Source organism: Anabrus simplex, chromosome 3 (assembly GCF_040414725.1).
Source record: "Anabrus simplex isolate iqAnaSimp1 chromosome 3, ASM4041472v1, whole genome shotgun sequence".
NCBI classification, from domain to species: Eukaryota; Metazoa; Arthropoda; class Insecta; order Orthoptera; family Tettigoniidae; genus Anabrus; species Anabrus simplex.
Genome location: NC_090267.1, coordinates 344,365,016 through 344,391,098, shown reverse-complemented (window position 1 = coordinate 344,391,098; position 26,083 = coordinate 344,365,016). Strand labels below are relative to the sequence as shown.

The following is a 26,083-nucleotide window of genomic DNA, read 5'->3' as shown; positions in this document are numbered from 1 at the left end:
GAGATAAAAATGGAGCTACTTTGAACTTCAATGGCGCTCAAATCAAATACGGATTTTAAAATATTTACAGACAAAAAAGACAAACCCTATTTTTTACGGGACAGCAGTTCATAATAGGGACGCAAAAAATTTTCACTTCAAATATGGGATGTCCCGTACAATATGGGAAATGATAGATTTGGATGTCCCGTACAATACGGGAAATGATAGATTTGTACAGATATTTTGTTTTTAATGGTAAAATTTGTTTTTTACTTATATTTCTTGAAGATACTTGCAATTTTAAAAAATTCACTTCCAAAATATGTAAATATTACATAATGATTACAGTTGTGTGTTTTTCTTGTTTTAATTGTTTTTACTTTACTTCCTTTTCCTTTTTACTTATAATTCTGCCTACCATTCCTAGGCTGTATCCATTCGCTTTAAATGATAATAATACTGTTATTGGCTTTACGTCCCACTAACTACCTTTATGGTTTTCGGAGGTGCCGAAATTTAGTCCTACAGAAGTTGTTTTACGTGCCAGTAAATCTGTTAACATGAGGTTGACATATTTGAGCACCTTCAAATACCATTGAACTAAGTCAGGATCGAACCAGCCAAGTTGGTGTCAGAAGACCAGTGCCTCAACCATCTGAGCCACTCAGCCCGCCAAATTTGTTTTATTATTTTGATTTATTTAATTTTATTTTCTTTACTCATGGGGATTCTTAGCAGTCTAATGTAGTTGTTATATGCTGCTTGTGTACTATGCGTTCCTAGGTGATGGACTTTTTGTTAATGGTAGTAATAGATTGTGTGGGTTTTCAAAAATTTTGAAATACTATTGTTTTTTATCAATGTAAAGTCTAAAAAATGTACATACATACATACATAATCATTATAGACCGTTATGTCTTTCAGCGTTCAGTCTGCAAGCCTCTGTGAATTTACTAAACATCGCCACAATCCTCTATTTGCAACCAGTGCTGTGGCCTCATTTATTTCTGTACCTCTTATCTTTAAATCGCTAGAAACTGAGTCTAACCATCGTCTTCTTGGTCTCCCTCTACTCCTCTTACCCTCCATAACAGAGTCCATTATTCTCCTATGTAACCCATCCTCCTCCATTCGTCTCGCGTGACCCCACCACCAAAGCCGATTTATGCGTACAGCTTCATCCATCGAGTTCATTCCTAACTTAGCCTTTATCTCCTTGTTCCAAATACCCTCCTGCTATTGTTCCCACCTGTTTGTACCAGCAATCATTCTCACTGTAGCGGTATAATTATGGGGACTATGTGGAATTACTGTTACAGCTGAGATCTGGCCATGTGGAATTTAAAAAAAACAAGAATGGGAACTATCATTTTACTTTGCGCCATGTAAGGCAACACAGCGATAGCTAATTGTTGTGAATTTAAAGTCCATCATCATCATCATCATCATCCTAAACCATCTCCAGTTTCCTGGGTGTGGTATATGAGCCTCCTCCATCTCATCCTGTCCTTGTACTATTCTTCCTCCACCAACTTGTCCCAATCATGACCTCTCAGCAGTAAATCGCTCTTAACTAAATCTATCCATTTCCTTCGTGGCCTTCCCACGGGTCGTCTTCCTTCTACCTTTCTGTCAAATTCCTTCCTTGCAGTTCTGTTTACTGGCATCCTCTTCATGTGACCAAACCACTTCAGTCTTGATATCTGAATCTTATTGAGGAGAGAATCATCTATTCCTACTTCTTCTCTAATTTTCTCATTCCTAATCTTGTCTTTCCTGGTTTTCTGGATCATAGTGCGTAGGAATTTCATTTCAGCTGCCTGAAGTTTGGAATTATCTCTATTAGTCAGTGTTGTGGTTTCGAGACTGTATGTAAGAATTGATGTATAATAGGACTTGTACAATGTCATTTTTGTTTTCATGGGTATTTGCTCATCCCACAGCAGGTGTCTTACCTGGTGGTAAAATTGTGTTGCCTTATTGATTCGATTGTTCACCTCATGTTTTGCTAGGTTGTCATTTGATATAACGCTACCCAAGTATTGGAAAACTGGAACGCTGTCCAGTTGAGCTTCATTTAACATGACTGTTGGTTCTGCTCCTTCCCCATACACTTTCATCACCACCGTCTTGGTCTTGCTGATGTTTAAACCATATTTCTTAAACTCCTCATTCCAGCTTTGTATTCTCTCTCCCAATTCCGCTTCTGAGTCACTCCAGATCGCAACATCATCTGCAAATGTGAAGGCTTTGATATCTCCATGTTCTTTCCTTTTAATAGATTTCATTACTACATCCATTACAATAATAAATAGAAGTGGTGACAATGAGCTGCCCTGCTGCACTCCTCTCTTTGTTTCAAACCAGTCCGACAAACCACATCCTACTTGAATACAGCTTCTGTTCCCACTATACAACATTTTCACTTTGTCTATGAGGCTGTCTCGCATTTGAAGTTCTTTCATGTATTGCCAAATTCTTTCTCTTGGTACACTGTTGTATGCTTTCTCAATGTCCAAAAATATTAGAAATAAAGGCTTGTTCTTCTCCCAGTATTTTTCCATTAGCATCCTAATTGCAAATATAAGGTCTGAAACCAGTCCTTATTGGAGTAAATTGTAGTATAATGGTGGGCTGATCGCTCACCATTGGATATTCGGTGGAGCTTTGTTGTTATGAAGTTGGTATTAGTTAGCTCGCCAACTGACTGTCAACTTGTTTTCGCGGCGCGCCCTGGTGTAAGCCGCTAGTACCGTTGTTGTTGTGAGACAGCTTCACTTCAAGCAAGATGTCTTGGTTGCGGCCTCCTGTTACTATGGCCAGCAAGCAGTTTGTGTGTATTTTCAAACCACCCTAACGTGTGAGTTCATCGAGAATTAAATTACCTTCAGTGGTGAGTGGTCGAAACAAATTATTTGTGTACAGTTTTTCTTTTAAAAGATTAGTTTTATGGGACCGTTCCTTTCACCATCGAAGCATGCCATAATACATGAGAATTATGCCACCATCGTTGTAAGTTGTCAAATATTTACATTGCGAAAAGGCCTCAGCACCTTGGGTAAGTCCAACCTTGTATACCATATAAAATATTTAAGCCATATTGTTCTCCGTCACTTTATTAGTATGCTGCTGTAAGTAATCCAACATGTCTGCTGATCATGTGACGTTAATTATTTTTTTGGGGGTGGACTGAAGATCCATTCGCCTTCCGAGCATGTTAAAGCATAGGAACTGAAGTTTTTTGTGGTTAACATTATTGAATTCCGCCAATTTAAATATGCCCAACCAATTACGTTATATTTGGGCAAGAAAAAAAATTTCAAGTGAAAGTGAAGTACTTCTATGTGATTTGAACCGCAGTTGGTAACTGTTAGCATGTGTTTCAAAAGATCTGGTCCTTTAGCTGGAGCTGTGGTAAATTAAATTAGTGTACCTGAGGTTATTAATTGAAAATTTCTCCCAGTGGAAAGAAAAGAAAACTGGTAACCGTTTTACAATGTGTGCATAATTAGCCTCATAAAGGCGACTGAATATTTAAAATTAATGTAACCTTTGCAGAAACCCAACTGAATACTGAAGCAGCATGCTTTGGGTTGAATTGAATTTTATTCCATTAAAAAAAAAATTAAATTGCTTCTTTTATTATTGTTGTTGTTATTATTATTATTATTATTATTATTATTATTATTATTATTATTATTATTATTATTATTATTATTATTACATTTTCCTTTCTTTAAATTTTGGTTAATGGCTACTGTTTCTGAAGCTGCCCTCCATTTTATTGCATTGTTGTTGTGGTATGCTTCCGTCTCTTTATAACAGTTTGATTAGCGCGCATTTTTGCGGCGTAAGTCAGTGTTGTAACAATGCTTGAGATGTTCTGATGCTCGTTGTTGTGTGGTGTACTTATGCCATTGGTGTGATGGACTGGGTCACGAGATGGGTTTTAATTGCTTCCATGTTATTGTGTTACCTTGTAATGGTTTTCTTTCTATCATTTATTGTTTTCTCTTTTGACGTGGGTTCTTTCTTAATTTAATTTTAGCCTACCTTTATGTTACTTCAGGACATTGTCGTCCTGTTGGGGGATGCGGATAGATGTTTTCATTTGAAATGCTTCTATGATCACCGAGGTATCTTAAACCATGTAATTATTTATTGTATTAATGCCTGTTGGCTTTTAATTGTTTAATAACAATTTGGAAAATTGTAAATGGGTAAATTGAAAGGGATGCGTACCCAGAAAGGTGTACCTAAGGTATAAATGACATGAAAAATCATTATATCTTCTTTCAAAAGAAAAGGGGTTCGAGCTCGAACAGTAATTTGTTCTGAATTTCAAATTTAAAGGTCAAGTGCAAGTTAATTTCTTCTAGAAAATTCATTGAACCTTTTAAATTGGTTAAGATTGTAGGTATTTTAGCTTGGTGACCACACTTGGTGGTAATTCTTTGAAAATGAGCCTTGTCATTAGTTTTTCTTTTAAAATTTAATTGATTTATATTTGTTTTATATATTTATATTTGACCACCCACCCTACTTATTGTCTTTCTTATATTATATTAAATTTGGGTCCTTAATCGTGACGGTGAGTGTTATTATAGTGAATTACTCTACCCCTTTAATTCCTACCTCCCTCTGTTATTGTCATTGACCTATTGGTTTTGCCCAGATTCCAACGCTTCCCTATCATGTGTTTGTGTTTTATCAAGGCCCTTCCCTCAGTAGTTGGCATGATTCCACGCTGGGAGGCGCCTGTTATCTCTTTAGTGGTAGTGCTGACAGTCGAAGACTTGGGCTGTGGTATTGTGACTTCAGTTGTTTGATTGCCCCTTCTTCGTTTATTGGTGTGCCACAACAGAATTTGGACACCTTTGAGACAAACCAACACACCAGATAGAAGGCATCAAAGATAAACAAATAAACATCAGGTTGGGCAACGTGGCGACTATAAGAAAGGATGTGGAGGAGGTGTGGGAACCCTACCAGTGCCATGGGGATATGTTGGTTGCGGATTTTAAGAAAAATCAGCGGTGATCCCTTGATCTGTTAATATTTTTTCCAAAATAAGTATTACAAACAAAATTCATCAATTCATAATTCAAGTTGGCATAGGCCAAAACATACGAGTTCAGGAGCAATTTACCAAAGGCTATTCCCTTAAGTCGAAGAGGCTAACCAATTGATACCTTACCGAATACAACCTTCAGAATACAATGATTAAAGGTAACAGGAAACACATGATATTAAAATAATACATAATGGAAACAAAAGGGAAACGAGAAATACTAAAACTTGATACAGGGGCTACCTGAACTTACTCCCAACCAAAAACACTTCTGGTGTGGGGTAAAGGAACAACTAACATATGTCAAGTGACACCAAGTACGAGAGACAACTCCGAGGGAAATGAAATTTATTGATTAATTACACAGTTACCAAAGCAAAGAAGATGGGAATTGCCTACAGAATCAAACATTGGGGCCCAGCTGAATAGCTAAGGCATCTTAATAATAGAGTGGCGAAAAGAAAAGGAAATATTGAATTTAAATTAAGATGAAATGAAACCAACAGCGCTTACCCCAAGGCAGACCATCCCAGGTGGGAGGATCGCCGAAGTGCGTCCACTCACTAGACTGATGAGAACCCAAAAGACAACAAAATCTTGCCTCGCTCTCTTAAGGAGGCTGAGGCTGGCCATGGTCCGATCACCAGGTAACCAATCAGGCCACAGAAGCTTACCTCTCGCCACCCAGATCCACCAATCAAAACCCCTGTTATTTTCTCCAACCGGTGCCAAGATACAAGGCGCTAGTAGTTTCAGTCTGAAATTCGAGATAGTGCCACAGTGAGCATTGTGTGCAATACCTTACTGTTATTATCAACAGACAGCACAGAGAAGTAACATCTGGCGTAATGACACACATCCAGTTATTCTTACAGCTCCTCCCTCCCCCTCCTCCCCCCCCCCCCCCCCCCTCACGATTATAATGCAGTTCTACTACTTCCATGCCCAATACAATGTAATTCATATGGTTTTACTTTCAAGTACTTGCTATGTTGTAAACAGTGATCTGATACCCCTAGTTCATATGTCATAGTATGTTATTGAGAACATAACCTCACGCATCAAAGCAGCTTTAATTCAAATTAATGATTGACACATTAACATAAAGCTGATATTATAACAAATTCCTTCAAAAGCAAGACAGCAGAGCACACCATATGTAAGAGAATGGGGTATCACATCAGTATTCAAGTACCACATGAAAATAAAAATAATAGAATTAAATGCACTGGCAGAGAAAATTTAGTTGGGGACAAAACATGACAGTTCCTAGAAGCGAGCTGGAAGCCAGTAATCAATCACACCCTGCACCCTGCTGAGTTAACGAGTTCTAAGTGATCCTTGTTTGTTTTGAAGAGGCTGCCAAACCACTTTCTTCCTCACTCTCTGTAGTATTTACCCTTTCTTTGTGTAGAGCGCAGTAGCCGATTTGGCAACTCTGGCTGCAGTAGAGGTAGTAAATCCTATAAGTCGCTAATAGACAGCGAGCTGCCGATGGAAAGTAGTGGTGTGAGGCGAGGTCGTCATGATTTGTCTCCAACTATATATTGAAATACATTATTATAGCATCATTCAGCTTCCAGTCCCTGAGGTGTACTCAAACATGAAATACAGGATTTCAGGAGGAGTGGCAAAGATATATTTCTAATAAACAAGCACAAGGAACAAAGATTATTACAGCACAAGCACTTGGGCACTTGGAATTCAAACAAGACAAATACTGTAGCATCATGGGTACTATCGCTTAAAATCGATATTAGTTCGAACAAGGTTACTCGATTGGGTAAAGTCGGATTCAATGCAATCCAGCAATATTATCTCCATAATACTTGACATTATACGACTAATTCTTTGTCAGAAGGGCCCACTGATTGAGGTTAGACTTGAAATACTTCACTTCAAGACAAACGGCCTTTACTTATTAAAATCGCTCTTTTCATGCCTACTTGCCTGCCCTCTACGGAACCTTCCTACAACTTCCTACTCATTGTGAATGACCTCCAGCGCCATCTAATAAATAATAAATTCAATAAATTAATTATTTAACATTTAATAATTGAATTTCAATACGGTCAAAATGAAAATAATCACTTGTAATCTAAACTTTCAGACTGGAACTACCTGAAGCTATATACAGATTGGAACCATAAACCCCAATAAACTTTCACCGGGGTGGTACTAGTCAAAAACTATGCGTGGTCGAGAAAAAATAGAGATATTTGTAAACACTTTGATACCTACTTAATACATCATTAGTTTTAATGGTGATTTTACATTGCTGTTTAATAAAATTTAAAGATGTATTTCATTATAGGCACAATGAAAATCCAAAAGTTCACCATTATTCCCTGTTGATCAAATAGTAGCTAAATTTTAGGCCTCTTTAAGCAGCAGTCATCGTCGTTATCATCAAATAGTACTTCATCAAAGTTTAAGAATTAGTACAACCTCTCCTGCAAATGTTTGAAAATAGAATTATTAAGTGGTACTTATATACAAGATGATACCTTTGCAATTTTTTTATGACTTACAACTTTGGAACAAATAATAGTTAACTTGTTCAATGTGTTCTGAATTACAGAGTAACTGGTTATTCCTTAGGGCTGCTGTTTCTGTGTCTGTTTTTTTTTTCAGTTCATTTCCTGCACGGCATGCACTCTGTATGCTTGTAAGCCCAATTTCTGTGCAGGTCTCTTGTCACATGCTATACGAATAGCCTGACTGTGTCAGCACAGTGAGCTTGGTAACCATCCTCAAACCGCCAAAACACAATCTTGGCTCATTCCATGTCTGTATTTTCCACTGTTGCTGAGGATTGAGCCAATCGTTTCCAGCTTTCTTATCATCAATAACATTGTTGGACTGGTTGGAACATAAACTAAATAATTTTACACACCGTAGAAGCTTCACCTGTAAGATATGTGCACTCTGAATTCTCTTCAAAATGCCAATTGTGTTTCAGTCAAGGAATTTGTCTTCCAGTATTCATAATAGTCAACAATGGATGGTAGAGATACCAATATGGAATTCTCCCAGAGGCACTGAGATCATTAAACTCAATTTTAAGCCTACACTAGCTTCCAGAGGGAAGTTGTAAAGATTTAAATGTATCGCCCTGTATAAATGCAAGTCTTTTGAAAGTTGTTACTATAGATACTGATGAAAATTTTCTTTCAGGCTCATCCAGCTGTACCTTCTGCATGCACACGGCTGCTTCATGTTTCGACAGCAAGTCCTGCTATTGTAAGTTCTTTAGACAAAGTATGAACTTCATGTATAGTAGTAAATTATTTGTGTCTGTTGCTGGAAAAGTGATAATTTGAATTAACATAGATATTATTAGTATTGGATATAATGAAAATTGGCTTTCTTTGTAGGATGTATGAAAGACATTCACTAATCTGTCCAGTGTTTTTGACATAACCCAACCCCATGGGATGGCTCTTAAGTAAAATTTATTGTATCAAGCTTCAGATTCTCACAGGTATTGAAAGTGTACAGGTCATAATACTTATTTTGTGATGATTGAGGAGCTCCTTTTAGTTATTCTGCTTAGTCCCTTGCCTTCTTTCACTTGGGGCTGATGACTGTGATGTTTGGCCCCTTAAAACAACCATCATCTTCATAGTTGTAGTTATCATCATTTTCACCATGGCTTTCACTTGTAAGTTTCTCTTTTATATACTATTATATATATATAGTGATGCTGCTTGCTGCTGTTTGTTTAACCTTCTGCTTCTGCTGCGAAGGGATATGGACACTCCAGTACCCATTCACCATTCTCCATCTTCCATGGGCATCATGAAATTCCATCTGCAATCTATCTACTATGGACACCATGAAGTTCCATGTGATAAGTCATAGGGTTACCACTGTCATAATCCATTGCCAGAAGGTCTGTTGTCGAAAATTTATTCTTCACACAAAAGTTGTTTGAAGCTAATACCAAGCTACTATGTGCAGTCTCTGGTTTAATGCAAATTTTACACTTATTTCACTTGTCTCCCTAGTAGAGTCCACAAGCGGAGTTACTAAATTACAGTTTAAACACGATAAGGCTATTCACAAAATATTTACAAGTCTGGGTGGGTCATGTCGATATCTTAAATTTATTACTTCACCATTTGCAGAGTCTGAGTTACGGATGTGTATAAGTTTCTATGTAATTATTTGAACACTCGACACTGTCAAGCATGAAGTCTTCGGGTGTTAATGTAGAAATTATTCTAACACCCAGCATAGAAGAAAGTACAAGTTTAAATGTTCATGCTACAGAAATAAACACGAGACCCTAAACACTGTCTTTCCAACTTATGCCAACACCTTGAGTATCACATATCTGTCGACATTGCGAATCCCCCACTTCATATCTCGCACACGGTCATCAGGTGAACAGCTGTCTCTTAATAGAGTCTCGCCTGAGCAGCATGACTGACAAGCCACAGGCGACTGATGCTTGGCCAGCTTTTCACCTGTCTTACATAGTGAGGCAGTGGGTAGCTTGAGTCATCACAAGTTCGTATTGCATCAGCTTTGGCTTTTCATTAATTACAAGCCGTAGGGCTTTAGTAATTAGTTTGTAAAGTGGTTATTTCTTTGTATATTGTATGGCTGCACTTGTTACAGGTGTGTGTGTTTTGCTTTACGTCCAACCGATACAGATAGGTCTTATGGCGATGATGGGATAGAAAGGGGCTAGGAGTGGGAAGGAAGCGGCCATGGCCCTAATTAAGGTACAGCCCCAGTATTTGCCTGGTATAAAAATGGCAAACCACGGAAAGCCATCTTCAGGGCTGCCGACAGTGGGGGTCGAACCCACTATCTCCCGAATGCAAGCTGATAACTATTGCAACCCAAGCCGCGCGGCTCCTTGCTCAGTAGTTTGTATTCTATTCTGATGTTTTAAGGAGATTTTGGAATAAACATGATACGAGTTGGCTCTGTATGTTGTGGAGCCTGCGTAAGCCAAAAGTTTTGAGGCATACGTTAGTCGTTCCATGCTGTTATATTTGGCTGTTATATTTCAAATCGCTGGATTAATTTGCACTTTTAGCTCACAGGAATTACTGTACCAGCATTTCTGGTACGATATATGACAGTTTGCCCTACAGCATTAGTCTTTTTATCGCATGTGGTTTGTGCACATATGGGATCAAATCATGCATTCAGAAGAAGTGTAATTTTCTGTTGAGTGGCTCTTTGTTTTGACTGGAATGATCTATCCCAAACACAATACAGAGATAATAAGTTATTGCTTAAGAGTTTCTCATTTTAACTTATTCACAAAGACGCACACGAGATGCTGTTAGTTGGTACAATTATTTTTATTTACATGTATCTACAAATTAAAGACACACATAACTTTAATCGCTGTTGGCACAAACAAAACACTCACATCACAAACCGCCACTTTAACAAAAACTGCCTGACACTTCAATATGGCGACTGCATCCACTGCATGTCACGAGTCACAAGTATATTCTTGCTACACCATAATTCTACTGAATAATAACTCTCTCAACAATAACTCTCAATAACTAACTTCCCCGTCAAGATCGTCTCTTTATATACTGTATATCCTGGCCAGGCTTCCAGAAAGATACATTACAAGCAATACCTTCGTGAAAATTCTACAATGCCTAATACAAAGATTTCAATGTATGGAATATTCTCAATTGTTCTTGTGCCTGTTACCACTATAGAAGTTACAATGTGTTTCACAATTATGGATTACAGTTTATTTATACAGGTAAGAATAAATAATAATATTAATTTACAGGTATGTACTTTAACTGAACTGATATAAATATTTATGTATAGTGCATGCTTCATGACATAACCTCACCAACAGTGTGATACTATCGTATGTACATATGACGTAATACTAATACTAAATGAATGTAACACTTCATTGATATACATACAAGCAATAATAATAATAAACAATCGTAAAATAACAATAATTTGAGCTCGATATCTGCATTAGTTACCCAGGGGTGAGAGAATATTGTTTTCAAGTTATATCTGTTTATCATACTTGCGTCAGTTTATGATAATACATTGCTGTTAACACACACTATTTTTAGAATAAACATGTCAGAAGAGTTCCAGCGTACAAGTGCAACGGGTAAACAGTTATCGTCTTGCATCTCAAACTAAATCAAAATTAATATTTGTAGTTAAAATAAACACATGAATGTTGTTTGTAGTTCTTGATTCCTTTCTTGTTTAGTCTGTATGGATAGTGTTATTTTACTATCGTATGGCTTTTAGTGCCGGAAGTGTCCAAAGACATGTTTAACTCACTTGGTACAGGTCTCTTCATTTGCTGGATGTGGGATGATGATTTAGGGAGAGGGTAAAACCTGGTGTTGGTAAATAGCCTAATCCTACTGAAAAACACCAAGGGCCGATTGCAGAAACTGTGTTTGGACAATATCTACGCTTAAACAATGCCTAAGTATGGCTGCTGCATTGCAGAGCGTTAGTGTATTTATCACATAGACACTGTCTAAAATCTATGTTCAAATGACCATGTTTAAACACTCCTGAGAATACTGTTTAATCTCAAATGAGAGGAGTGAATTACAATTTGAGGTTATGTACCATGAAACATGTAATTTGTATTAACATGTTGAGGTGATTCCTGGAAGAAAAGTTAGTCCGACGGCCTCTCTGTGGGTAATCCGCTGCTAAATCGCAGCAGTTCATTTGACATGTACGGGTAGATAGAGCTTAAAATAAGATTTCGCTTTTCAAGAAACGTGTTTCTTGAGACTGACAAAGGGACAGTCTGGTAACTGTCAACTTGAGTACAGTTCTTAGCAACCGATATTTTATTATACATGGGGTAATTTCCATGTTATTATACGTCACTTCGACTACGTACATGTCAGAATTACACATAACAGTGAAAACTAAAAAGTAGGTTGTATGTGGTTTATATATATTGTACCAGGAAATGATTAGGGATCTGGGCATGAGAATCTTCGCGTAGGGGTGGACGGCTCTTATGGAGCAGGTACAGAGAGGCGTACGCCGAGCAAAATAATAGTTGGGCTTAAAGCTCAATTTATTCACCATCATGTATTTATGGGCAATGTTTCCTACTGTATTATTCCTGTTCCTTTTCACGAAATATTTGTTTCATTGGCAAATTATTTAAACATTAAAGCAAGTTATTTTACAAAATTTTCGTATTGCAATGTTTACCTGATTTAAAAACATGATATCCACAAAAGATTGCCTTTATCTTGAGGTTTTGAAAATAATTTGTTTTTACGTAAGTCACCATAAACTAACTGAAATGAATGTCTTTCACCAGATGATCAAATTCCAAATACTGAATCGTTTCCCTACAGTCTTTTTTAAATAATAAATTTCACTTGTTTCCCAAAGTCTTTTTAAATAATAAATATCACTTGTTTCCTACAGTCTTTTTAAATAATAAATTTCACTTTAAAATAAATACTCTTTCACTTTCAAAGTTTGTGAAGTTCTCCCTAAAAGTTTCTATACGTATGAAAAATTTTACACTTCGAAAATAATGCAAACTATAATTTAGTAAAAGTCTAGTTTCCAATGAGCGTTGTAATAATTGTTCGCAAAGCTGCTAAACGAAGTCACTGATTTTACTATTCCACTTGGCAAGAAGAAAGTTTGTTCTGTGGAATTTTATGCACTTGTTTTGAAAGTGGTTTAAAATACACTTCATATCACCTGTTTTTACTGGAACTCAGGACTGGAATGTAGACAGCTGCTGGTCAGCGAACAGCAAGTTGTCACCATAGGCAGCCGGTGTCGTGAAGTCATCACCATAGCACCACGCTCCATATCCCATGTTGATACTGCAGTCCCATTCCCTTGTTGACACGTCCCACGTCGACTCGAGATTCAGCTTGTGTAGCGGCAGGCAGATATGATAATTACGAGAAATAGGCACTCGTCAGGATTTTGCGCGTCACTGTGTAGTGTAGTGAACACGAGAAAGTTCAACTGACTGTGATTGCTTGGTAGTGTCCCATTCAAAATAAGTCGTATTTGCACTTCATAAATGTATGCACGGTATTTTGTTATGTGCACTTGTTCACTGTTCTTAACACTAGCAGCAAAATTACGCAAGCTCATTTATCGGAATAACTGTTCAGAGGAAAAACACAGTTCTAATATGATCATTGGTATGACACACGAAGAAAAGGTATATTTACAACAGTAGAAGTGTTCTAAACACATGCATGTTTGTATGTTCAAATAGCTACAGTGTTTTGAAGAAGTCGTCTAATGCGGCACTGTCTTGTTCACCCGAGACGAATGCTTTAATGCTGTTTAGAGTTAATCACACTTGTATTAAATACCAATCTTTAAAAACTTTTATTGCGTTACTTGCTTTAAAAGACTAAGTATTTATGTATTTCACTGGAAAATTGCGTTAATATGCACCCGTTTTTAAATTACAAATGTTCCAAGTTAAAGATAAATCTGGTGTGAGTACAAGTTCTACACACTCTCTTTCGACTGAGTTGAAGTTTAAATACATTATACCACAGTTTAAGTTACTGTCACACATTCTCGAAATAGTCCTAGTAGTTCGTGAAAACTAAGTTCGTATTTTAATTTTCAAAAAATTTGTAAGTCCAAAAGTAACACTTTGAATACAAGTCTTTTGACGACAATTACGGCAGAGTTCTTACCGGTGAACCTCACTTATGGCGGCTATGTTCGAACCTCGGCGTAGTCACTCACGTACAACATCGTGTTGTTCCTTCAGCTGCGAGTTATGAACTGACTTTTACTTGGCGAATCCCTGTCCTTTTATACCATTCCTTTTCATACAATCACGTGCTGTACACGTGATCGGCGCGTCACTTCCAATGTCACTTCCTTGCGTGAAGCTCGTGACGTAGTTACTCGCTCTCACTCGAAAGTTCCAGTTGTGACTTTGTTTACTTCGCAGTACCTCACGCTGAAATAAATTATGTTCCAGACCGCTGGCGGTTCCTGGTACAATATATATATAATCTGTACCAGGAATGCCTAAGGGCGTATTTTTTTTTTTTCCTGGAACATATTTCATTATGTTGCTAAGTATTTGCAACAGGATGGCACGGAACAGCTGATTACAGCATGCAAGCTAATGAGACAGCATGGAAGCTTAGAGTGATTGAGAGGGTACCGTCATCAGCTGTGCCGTAGTTGCCACGTGTAGCTGACTTGCTATCATCTGGACATTCCAGAAACCTTTTTATATCTCAGAAACCTGTTGAGATATTTTTAAAAAATGAAGCATATCACCGTAAAGCCCAATACTTGGATGTTACCGCGTTAAAATTTCAAGCCAATAGACCCACAGGTTACGGAGATATTGTAGTCGAAAGAAAACACATTTTTCTGTGGGCGAACAGCAGTGACCTCGACTGTGCATATAAAAGAGAGCGTTCAGGGAGGTAGAATCAGTTATGCATCGTAACTCAACCGTGATGGTGTGTAGTGTTGACACTGTGCGGGTCGCGAACATGGAAATTTGTCGTTCGTAATGTTGTACTATTCGCTGGACTTACAAAAATTTTTCAACAGTGCGTCGATTCTTTGAAAATATCCAGCGTGTGTTGTGATTAACATATCTCCGAGATTTACTTGGAACTTATAAAATTTTCAGCATGTATTAATGTGAACTTTAACTTTCGACAGTGATAACTCGGGGCTTATAAAATTTACCGCATGTGATAAGGTGACTTTAATATTCAACTAGTGCTACTTGAGACTTATAAAATTCGTATCAACGATACTCAGGACTTTGAAAAATTCTTAAGATTAACATTTTCAGTGATTAAATTTATTGGTTGTTGTCTTATTTGTGAAGTAATACAAAACGATACAGTGGATCTTAAAGTTATTTTACCATAAATTAAGGAAATATCAACTCAGTTGAAGGAAATTAACAAATATTACTTGCTTAATATTGGTGCAGTGAACAACTAGGAACTTTCAAACATATGTTTGTGTGTGGTTAGAGAACGGAACTTTCACTTCACTCTTTAAATTCATTTTCAATCCAATACCGTGAACCCAGAGAGACTGTGGCATTATTTATGTGTAAATAGAATGACTTGTACTGTGAACTGTATAAATAGAATGAACTATGCTTTGAACTATGTTATAAAGGTAGAATTTCGAACCGTGGACTGTGCTTCGAAACTTTGAACTGTGCTTTCATTTCAGAGTGAATTCTTTGCTAGTCAAGTATCTTTACTTATAACTATGCTTCTAATTTCAACTTCAAATGATAGACTGTGACATGAACTGTAATACTTATTGCTATTTTACTGACTTCCAAATAAAGAGTCGTGCTAGTTCAACACTCTTATAAGTTAATCCGTCAGTTGAACTTTCTAGTGTCAATACAATTGAACACATGACACAGAAATCTTGACCGAGTTTTGCCATTGTCATATCACCCTCAACGAGATACGATGTGGGAGATTGTATGTGGTATAACGAGGGACTGAACGTGGTACTTCATTGGACATGGTACATCACGACATCAATGGAGCTCATCAATGCTGTTTGCTGTACTACATATCACCAGTTCCTGATTAAATAATAATTCAGGTGATATGAGTGCCTATAATTTCAAAACTTCTTAAACTGGAAAGACAGTGACAAAATTTTGAAGTCTTTCAAAGTGAAAAGTAATCCAGTTCAGTCACTAATTTGTAATAGACTTCATGAACTAATATTTTATTCAAGTGTTAATTCAAAGAACTCAGAAATTTCAAAGTATTCCAGATATTTCCAGTGATTTTTTTCAGTTGATGATAATCTTAGAAAGACTGTAGGCATTTTTCTTAGACTCTAGGCATTTTCTTAAAAAGACTCTAGATTTCAAGTGTTAATTTCTTGAAGAAAAACTTTAAATTTCATATGATATTGAATTTTCAAAAACTCTCTTGAAGCAACATTTATTTCCTGAAGAGTGATTCTTTTTTACTTTCATTTGCTACGAACATTTATTGAGAATTATCTACAGTGCAGTAATAATTATTACAAAAAGGAAATACAATTAATTTGGTTTTACATGCAAAATAATAAGGTTTTCTACGCATCATATCAATGGAATAAAGCTAGCCTTAGAAACAGAACATCTATCATTTCGCACTGCGAGTATCTTTCTCTGTACTGGCTCCTAAGAACTGAACACTACCTAGGACCTATCTCATGCTCCTTTTCAAACAACTTTTTCTGGTACAGAGAAAGAGTAATAGTAATAGATGTAGAAGATGTAGAAGGGCTTAAATCAGAGCCACCAGAATAGTAATAGATGGTGCCCAGATGTAGAAGCGCTTAAATCAAAGCCACCGGAATAGTAATAGATAATGCGAATGTGTATAAGGCCTAAATTGGAGCTACACAATAAGAATAAATGCACCAAACATTTAAGGATTGAACTTGCGACACGACTTCCATTTAACTGTAATTGATTCCTCTGGTAAAACTTTAAATTACCTCATCATCTTGGATAACTTGATAGCAGCCATTGAAGCACTTATTGATTCTTTATTCTTTCTCCAGATCTACATAATACATATATGATCCATTAACCCTTTGCAGTCCAATATTCTGTCACGTTCCAACAGTCTGGTCCAAATTAATTTTGCACACCTTTACCTAGTCAGATTTAACTCAGAACTTTTATTAGTAACTATAATAATATTGTTATGATTATTACCGTATATTCTATTGCATAGAAATTGGTTTCCATTATAATTTTCGTCATCAGTGGAGAAGTGAAAAGTAACATAAAAACTAATGTGGAGTGATGCAGGTAGGAGGCACCTGCGATCTTCTAGTTTTCCGACCTGATAAATAACTTAGTCTAGGAGGCTAATTATGATGAATTGTTACATTCCGGTAAACACTATTGTCATTTTCATTCCCATTTTTATGTGCGGAAGTATTTTCAGGATCACTGTTACTCAAATTATCAACACTGACCTGAGAAGCGTCGTCATTGCCACGTTCCGTATCCCCTCCTCCGCCTCGGACCATTACCTTCGCATGTCTTTTTGCTTTTGTAGCAGTCACTGGAAATTCATTTTCTGAATCTTCAGAAGCAGCATGTGATGGTCCGGGATCATTCTGTTTTGTTTTGTTTTTTTTTTTTTTTTTTTTTTTTTTTTTTTTTTTTTTTTTTTTTTTTTTTTTTTACACAGAGGTCCATTCGATGAAGTTTCACTTGCAATACTGGAGTTCACTGCACCTTCATCTTCACTTGACAGTTCTCTAAACTCTTGCTCTAATTCAAATAAATAATCATCGTAACTGCTATCTAAATAAACGTGCATACGTATTTCTTCTTCAATCATATTTAACTAAGGTTAAGTTATAAGTAGGTTCCCACATGAAAACCATGTAGTTAATAAAACTATTATATAGAAATTGATAAGTATTGGGAGATGGGAACCTACTTATAACTTAACTTTAGTTGTGTTGAGCCAATACAGGATAAAATATGAGATTTATAAGCTCATTCATATTTGCCACTTTTATATCGTAAATTCAACTCAGACAATTCGCATTCACAGATAAACATGCCTAGTACAACACGTGTGCAGTACTACTCAATGTAAACACAGCTGACAGGCCGTGGGTAACCATGACGATACACGGCTACATATATCTCGTATTTTTTCCATAGAGATAAGAGAATGGCTTCCTTTGTGCACAAAAATTTGCACTAGAAACTCCAGGGATATCGATCGACCTCAGTGAGGTCAAAGAATTTCAATAAATAACCTCTCAAGTAGAACGAAACATAATGTCAAAGTGACCTCGACGTTGGACCAGTTACAATAAACTCTGATGTCGAGCTCACCTTGACGTTGGACCAGAAAAAGTTAATGTGGAGAAAAAATAACAAGTCTTACGTAAACCAGCTCACAAAAAGAAAGGAAAAGAACGCCACCAGATAGACACATGAACAAAACCATACATATTAATAATAGTAATAATAATAAAATAATAAAAATAAAAATAATAATAATAAAATGGCAATGTGGCAAGATAAACACTGTCGCCTGGCCCGAGATCAACCCTTATTGGTTGTCTGTTGGCCATGGCAGAAGGCAGTATTGCAGTATAATAATAAGAAACTAAAACAATAACATATTGCTGTGTATAGTGGTATTAAAACAATGTGCGTGTTCTGACAGCTCTCAGCGTGGTAGTAGGAGGTGGCAGTTACTATGGCCTTCGAGAGGCGGTCGGTCCGAGTTCCACGTTGCCAATATAGTATACCGTAGCACATGTGGCTGGGCTAACAATGTCTACTTTGAGTGATATTATCTGTACGGTGTGTTTTTGAAATCAGCTAAATATTATAGTGCTATTTTGTTCATGTTAATAAGTATATCGTTATCGAGGCTGGCATTCTAGTGTTGTGTAAATTTTAGTATTGTGTAGTATAGTGTCATTTTAACACCATCCCATTTACTCAACTCAAAATGTTGCAAACCGTTCAGAGCCCGCTAAACGACAACGAGGGCGACCTAGAATTAATTCGCCTAGAAAAAAGGCAAGGGTAATGGGGAGGCATGGCTTCGCTATTCGTGGTCAAGCTCGCGATATGGTAAGTGCCTTACTGATATATTTTGAGGCTAAAAGGGAAAATGGAGGCTCACTGATAGACGTTAACAAAGTTGTTGAAAGAACAGCAGCATCTTTAAAAATTTCTCCAGCTACAGTAATTAGAATAGGGCAAGAAAAAGAAAAGAAAGAAAAGGAACCTTGGGAAGAAGGTGAAGGGGAAAGAGAGGGAGTGGATGTACCTGGACCATCACATGATGGGTTATCAACACCGGACAAAACCCGGCACTATGACAAACGTGTGACCAGTATGGATGGTTTCCAGGAAGGAGCAATTCGACGGCATATATATGCCTATTACAAGAAAAAGGAACACCCAACACTACAGAAACTACATACGAGTCTTAGAAAAGATAAATTGTTTTTTGGTAGTGCGTCTTCCCTTCGAATCTCCCTTCATAATTTAGGATTTCATTTTGAAAAATACTCAAACCAAACTGTGTTGATGGAGACACATGATATCATAGCTTGGTGCTGTCGCTACTTGAGGGCTGTTAGGAATGCAGATTACGAAAGCATTATGTGGCTTGATGAAACATTTGTAAATGCTGGCCACACCTTAACCAAGGGGTGGTCAGGCAGAACACCAGAAGGCACAGTGAAAGCCCCTTTAGGAAAGGGAGGTAGGATCATTGTCCTGCATGCTGGCACTGCACGAGCCTTCGTTCCAAATTGTTTCCTCATGTTCCGGTCGTGAAAAACAGGGGACTACCATGAAGAAATGAATGCTGCTTCCTTCGCGGCATGGTTTGAAAATTCCCTCCTTACAAACATTCCTCCCAAGTCCACCATTGTTATGGATAATGCTCCATACCATTCTGTAATAGCGGACAGACGAGAAAAGCTGAGCTGGCTTGGGTAGAAAGAAATGTCTTGCCTCGGAACACAGATATTACCATTGAACCTTGTACTACAAAGTCAGAGCTAATGGAGCTTGCGACAGCTTACAAACCGAAACCCGTTTATGTCATTGATGAGATAACAGAAATGAATGGCCACCAGGTGATCAAGGTGCCTCCTTACCATGCCCATTTGAACCCCATAGAAAATATTTGGTCACAAGTGAAGGGTTACGTAGCTGAGAATAACAAGAGGTTCATCATCACTGAAATAGAGAGACTGACCAGAGAGGGTATTGAGAATGTCACTGCAGAAAAATGGGCCTTTGTGGTGAAACACACATGGGGACTGACGCAGAAGCAGTGGAAAAAGGAAGGAGTTTTGGAATACTGTGTGGAAGAAATGATCATCTCCCTCGGTTCCAGCTCCAGCTCTGCAGGTGAAGAAAGCGATTCCTCCCTGGGAGTTGCTCCACTTACACCGTGAAGGTGAGTAATTTTCTACTGTGATGAACTTCTCCAAAGTGCATTTTAAAGCTGAGTAACCAGTACGGGAGTCTGCTTTCTGATAATCAGTATCATATGCATAAAATGTAATTTCGGATTTTTCTTGAAAATTGGTAATGCAAATTTTCCAGTTTTAGCATGAAGTCGATGTAAATATTGTATATTTGTGCTAATTTTGTTTCCGTCTAGGCTCTCTTTTGTTTGTTTTTTCATTTGCTCCTTCATTATGTTTTTTTAGCATTTTTTCAACTTATGTAAATTATTTCAAACTCCCCTCATTTTTCACTGAAGATGGCTCAAACGAGCCGAAACATGTTTGAATTTGTTTACTCCGTCTACTGACGGAATATTTATTGTATTGAATTAGGAGGATACTCTCATTTTTCACCTTTGTAAAGTGAAAACCGTCAATACGGAATGATTCTAATATCTTGTAAAGCAAAGATTTGTATGAAAGATACTTCTATCTCCATTTTCAAACCAATATTGAAACTTTAAACTATGTCTAGTTAAACATCGTCTGAGCATTGTTTATTCAATGGAAGATCGTGCTCTATGTAAACATTGTTTAGGAGACATTGTCTTAGGCTTAAAACTGGTCATTGTTTCAGCAGTCGGCCCTATGTTGTCTGTTCAAGGCTTGACGTCTCCATCCGACGGATGAATCACCACCTCCACCAACAGCGTCATATACCCTCACTTCATTTGAACACTGCGTAGATGTTTGGAATAAAATCCAGGATTTTCGCACACAATATAGTGATTAGAAAATGTATACCACACCCTCTCCTTCCTAGCCAACCACTTTCTGATAGTGAACGTTTTTTTTTTTTTTTTTTCCACCAACGGACTCAAACTGGTTTACAACACTGTCGGACCATATAGACTTTTGTCTTAATGAACATTATTCCAGGTGGCCTTTTTATAGTGTTATGAAAATGTATAGATCATCCAACAGAGATCTGGTTTACTTTGCCACATTCTAGAGTAAAATGGAATATCAAAATGTACATGCTGGCAGCATGAGTAGCAGCAGATTAAAATGCTTGCAAATGATAGCCGAGGCTATGTGATGATGATGTTTATTATTATTATTATTATTATTATTATTATTATTATTATTATTATTATTATTATCATTATTATTATTATTAATGCTTGTATTGTATTTAAATTATTTTTAAAATGTTTACTGTTTATTAGAAATTAATTTCTTATTTAATGCTTTCTTAGGATGATGGGGTAAGTAATCTCTTGCATGCTCACAGTATGACTTTCTAAACCATTTCTCTTATTGTAAATAAATTGTATGTTAGAAGTCTTAGGAGGATTTTGTAGAATCATATATATATATTTTTTTTTTTTTTTTTTTTTTTTTAACGTTCCTTCAGTTCTGTAGATTTTAGAGGCTGGAGTGGGTGAGGACAGTAGAATAATATTCATGGTATCCACTGCCTGATGTAAGGGGCATTTAAAAGGGGCCCCAGGGGCTCTTAATTGGGAGTGTGGTTTGGCGACCATGGGGCCCTTAGCTTAGTTCTGGCATTGCGTCCAATTACTTGTGCGAGGCTCCTCACATCTATCCTATCCAGCCTCCTTTGTTCTTTCCTGACCCCTACGGCATTAGGTTTTCGAGGTCTAGGGAGTTTTTTTTTTTTTTCCCTGCCCTTCTTGGCCTTGTCTTCATTTGGCCGATATCTTCACTTTTAGAACTATTGGACCTCTTCCATTTTTTCCCTCTGATTAATGTTAGTAGAGGGTGGTTGCCCAGTTGTACTTCTTCTTTGAACAAGAACAACCACTACCACCACCAGTCAAAATGCTGTCTCATAAGATTTCATGTGCCATGAGCCAGTAACAATGAAGTTGCATTACATATGATAAAAATCATCTTTGGTCCTTATTGACAAATTATAATCAAAATGAAGTGGATAAAAATCCTATATTTTAAATATAGTTGCGTTCAAACACCTTCAAATGCCACTGACCTTAGTCAGGATGGAACTCACTTTGAGAACAGAACAACGGCTAACAAACTGTGCCCTTGAGGTTGGTTCATTGAAACCATTTACATGCAAGAATATTTTATCACATATGCTACCAGTCCAGTGGAACCTCCAGAATTACTATATTACTTCTTGTAATTCTCTTTTCTGGGAAAAAACTTCACATGGTTCTTGAAAAAATGACTTAAACTTTGGTTGAAAATTCTTTGTTCATGAACCATTTGGGATAGGTTATTACAGGCAATCAAAGGCATTTTTGCTGACAATCAGACCACAGCAAGAATGGATGCTAGAATGAGTTCTGGTTCAAAGTAGTCAGTAGTAGATAAAGCTAGAAGGGATATCCAACGAGTACACTCTGAAAATTTACATTTGCAAGAACTCAAGTGATGTTAGTAGGAAAGAGGGGTGCACAGCTGTGAACTTTCATTTGGGAGATAGTGGGTTTGAACCCCATTGTCGGCAGCTCTGAAGGTTGTTTTCCATGGTTTCCCCATTTTCACACCAGGAAAATGCTGGGGCTATACCTAAATTCAATGGTGTTATGCACTGATAGATCAAACAACAATATTCATGTGTCAAGAAAAGGTGGCTTTGTGAATGCTTAAAAAAAAACTATCTACCGTGTGCATTTTCTCTAAATCAAATCTTATTATATTCACCTATCACCATTTTTTTTCTAAAATAGTATAAACAAAAATCTTATTTGATTTTGATAAAGTATCTTAGTCTACAAGTGATATGAGATCATGCAATCAGACTCCAAGCGCCAGGTGGCGTGTAGTTTACAAATGCGAAACACATTAATACAAAACTTGCACAACATTTCTACAAGAAAGAACTACCGAGCACAATATCACAGTACAACATTGTTAATACTGTATTTTACAATCTAGAGTCATTAATAACTGTTTTATTAACACACATTCCCATGTCCATTACAATGTGCATCTCTAACTCAGTTATCCAGGACTTTTCTTAAAGATCTGGACAAAATTATAAGAAGTTTGCTTAAATTAATAATAATGCTGCCCGGTGATACACCAAACTCCATGTTATATAGTACAAAGAAATTCAGAGGTGTGAGACTACTCTGCGCGAAATGGAAGGCTAATATTCAGCGCTATAATATCTGCAGTCGCTTACTCCCAATTAAGGACGTACAGCTGCATCGTGCGAAAATTTTCCGATAAGCAGAACATGTCGCACTTTCCTGGAAAACCTTCACTATCATCAGCTATGGTAGAACTAACTGGCATTTGATGAAACTCCAAACAGTCCTTGGGGATCAAGTGGAACATGGACCTGGAATTTAGTCTGAGCTTATTGGTCACAGTTTAAGCAGGTTTTTTTTTTTTTTTTAATGTGTGTGTGTGATACATGTAAGGCCGTCACTGACAGATTTTCGACCAGTCCATTTTCCAGTGTTTATTTCCATGTAGATTTCGTGCTTTAGATCACTTTTCACAAAAACTGACAGAGGCTCTGATTTCCTTGAACAGTAACCAGTTTACCTTTTCACTCCCAGTGCTTTTCTTCCTGTTGGTGATCACACCTTCTGTTGCTGTGATGTACCTACAAATTCTTCCTTGACCGTTTGGAAGACTTCTAAAGGATTTCCCTTTCTGCAACACTTTGTTATTTAGTCCGAGTATTTTTTTTTTTAGGAAACTGTGCTCAGGAACTAGAAAGCATTCATTGATGGTCAGTAGGCTAGAATGTTCTTCTAGAATAGTTTTTAGCAACAAAACTGTTTTTATATTTCGATTCTGGCCCCCCACATGATTCTGACCAGAGAATCAAATGTATTGTGTCTGGTGTTATGTGAGCCAGTGTGTGTTTTCTTAAACACAATCCACTTTCTTGGAATCCTCTTCCAGCATCTCCTTCCACCCACATGTAACAAAATCCTTAGAATCATGAACACCACAGTTATAACCAAAGTTGGGGTTTATAAAACACAATACTATATTTGTTGGTATTCTTGCGAGTTGCAATGACTTTCCCAAATTGAACAAAATGCATTCAGTTTCTCTCGACATTTTGTTTTTACTCTGCAAGAAATTCTGCTTCATGAAATTCCTTGCAAGGTTTACTTCCTCTAAACGACAATTCACCTTCATGCTTTTAGATATCTATGTACTCATTTCTTGGTTGCTTTTTATCTTGTTAATTGATTTGTTTAGCTGAAGATAATCATTACACTTTGAAACTAGTACTAAGATGAAAACATCTGAATGAGTTAATTTTAACTATCTCAATTCTAATGTATTGATTATGTGGATTTAAACTATTTGTGTACATAAAGGTGATGAATATTGAATTTTCACGACCGCATTGTAATCGAAACAGACTTTCAACATATTAGGTCGTGTTACGTACGTGTTGAAGAGATGTTAAGTACAGAACAAAAATGGCCAGCCAGACACCAGTGGGATCCGAACCCACAACCTCCCGATTTCGCGTCGGTTGCTCTACCAATTGAACTATGGTGGCCTAGGCCATCTTTGTTCTGTTTGAAAGGATCTGAGCTACAGGTCTGGCACTGCTGCTAGCACACTGTAGAGTGTGTTTAAGTCGCCCGTTGTGGGGCATGTCAATGAATATTGAATTTTCACGACCACATTGTAATCGAAACAGACTTTCAACGTATTAGGTCGTGTTACGTACATGTAGTACGTGTTGAAGAGATGTTAAGTACAGAACAAAAATGGCCAGCCGGACACCAGTGGGATCCGAACCCACAACCTCCCGATTTCGCGTTGGTTGCTCTACCAATTGAGCTATGGTGGCCTAGGCCATCTTTGTTCTGTTTGAAAGGATCTGAGCTACAGGTCTGGCACTGCTGCTAGCACACTGTAGAGTGCGTTTAAGTCACCCATTGTGGGGCATGTCAATGAATATTGAATTTTCACGACCGCATTGTAATCGAAACAGACTTTCAACGTATTAGGTCGTGTTACGTACATGTAGTACGTGTTGAAGAGATGTTAAGTACAGAACAAAAATGGCCAGCCGGACACCAGTGGGATCCGAACCCACAACCTCCCGATTTCGCGTCGGTTGCTCTACCAATCGAGCTATGGTGGCCTAGGCCATCTTTGTTCTGTTTGAAAGGATCTGTAGCTGTTCTGTACTTAACATCTCTTCAACACGTACTATATGTACGTAACACGACCTAATACGTTGAAAGTCTGTTTCGATTATAAAGGTGATGGTTTTTGATAAAGGAATGAAGCTTCAATTTAGTGGTTGTCTAGTAGGCTTAGATATTACTAATGAATTTGTTTATCTTGGCACCTTGCTGAACAACACTGGCAACTGCGAGAAAGAGATCAGAAGAAGAAATGCTTTTGGAAAAGTAGCTATGAATAAGCTCCAAACGATCTAGCATGACAGCAGTTAGTAAAAAACCCACGGAAATATCTGGTTTGTGTTTTAGTATTTTCAGTCTTCTTTATGGCTGTGAATCATGGACGATAAAGGCCAAGGACAAAAAGAGCATTGATGCATTTGAAATGTGGTGTTGCCAGAGGATTTTACTAGTACCTTTCTTGGAGAAATCTTAACTCCTCCATAATGGAAAAGGTATCCTGAATCGCCTTTCAACTGTTTTTTGACATGTTTTAAGAAGAGAAAATAGCATTGAAAAATTATTTGTCCACAGAAAAATAAGTGGAATCAGGCTTAAGGGAAGAGCTCTCAGAAGACGGATAGACCAGATCAAAGACTTAACACATGAACCACTTCGATTGGCAATCTGGAAAGCAGAAAACCGTAGGCAATGGCGACTGCTGGTGAACTCCTTTGAATAGTAAACTAAGCATGAGATTACGATACTCACAAGGAACCCTCACTAGTGCAAGGTTGCAAACTCCCAATGGTATTGAATGTTTTCGAAGCCTCATCTGTCGTCCACCCCGCATGCGCAGTATTGGCTGCTAATGGCAAGAGGGGGTGGAACTATAGGTATCCGAAAGTGAACAGAGCGTGAGGCTGTGAGATGCAGTTATACGACACAGTCAACACATACATCT

The 26,083-nt window shown here is 37.4% G+C and overlaps 1 protein-coding gene across 1 annotated transcript in view; it reads left to right on the top strand.

Moving 5' to 3' along the window:
- The window catches only part of Idh3b (isocitrate dehydrogenase [NAD] subunit beta, mitochondrial), a 108,780-nt gene that overhangs the window by 13,006 nt on the left and 69,691 nt on the right, over positions 1-26,083 (top strand). The window contains exon 2 of the mRNA XM_067143224.2: positions 8,231-8,296. Within this exon, the coding sequence (XP_066999325.2) occupies positions 8,231-8,296 (66 nt within the window). The remainder of the gene's footprint in view (positions 1-8,230; positions 8,297-26,083) is intronic.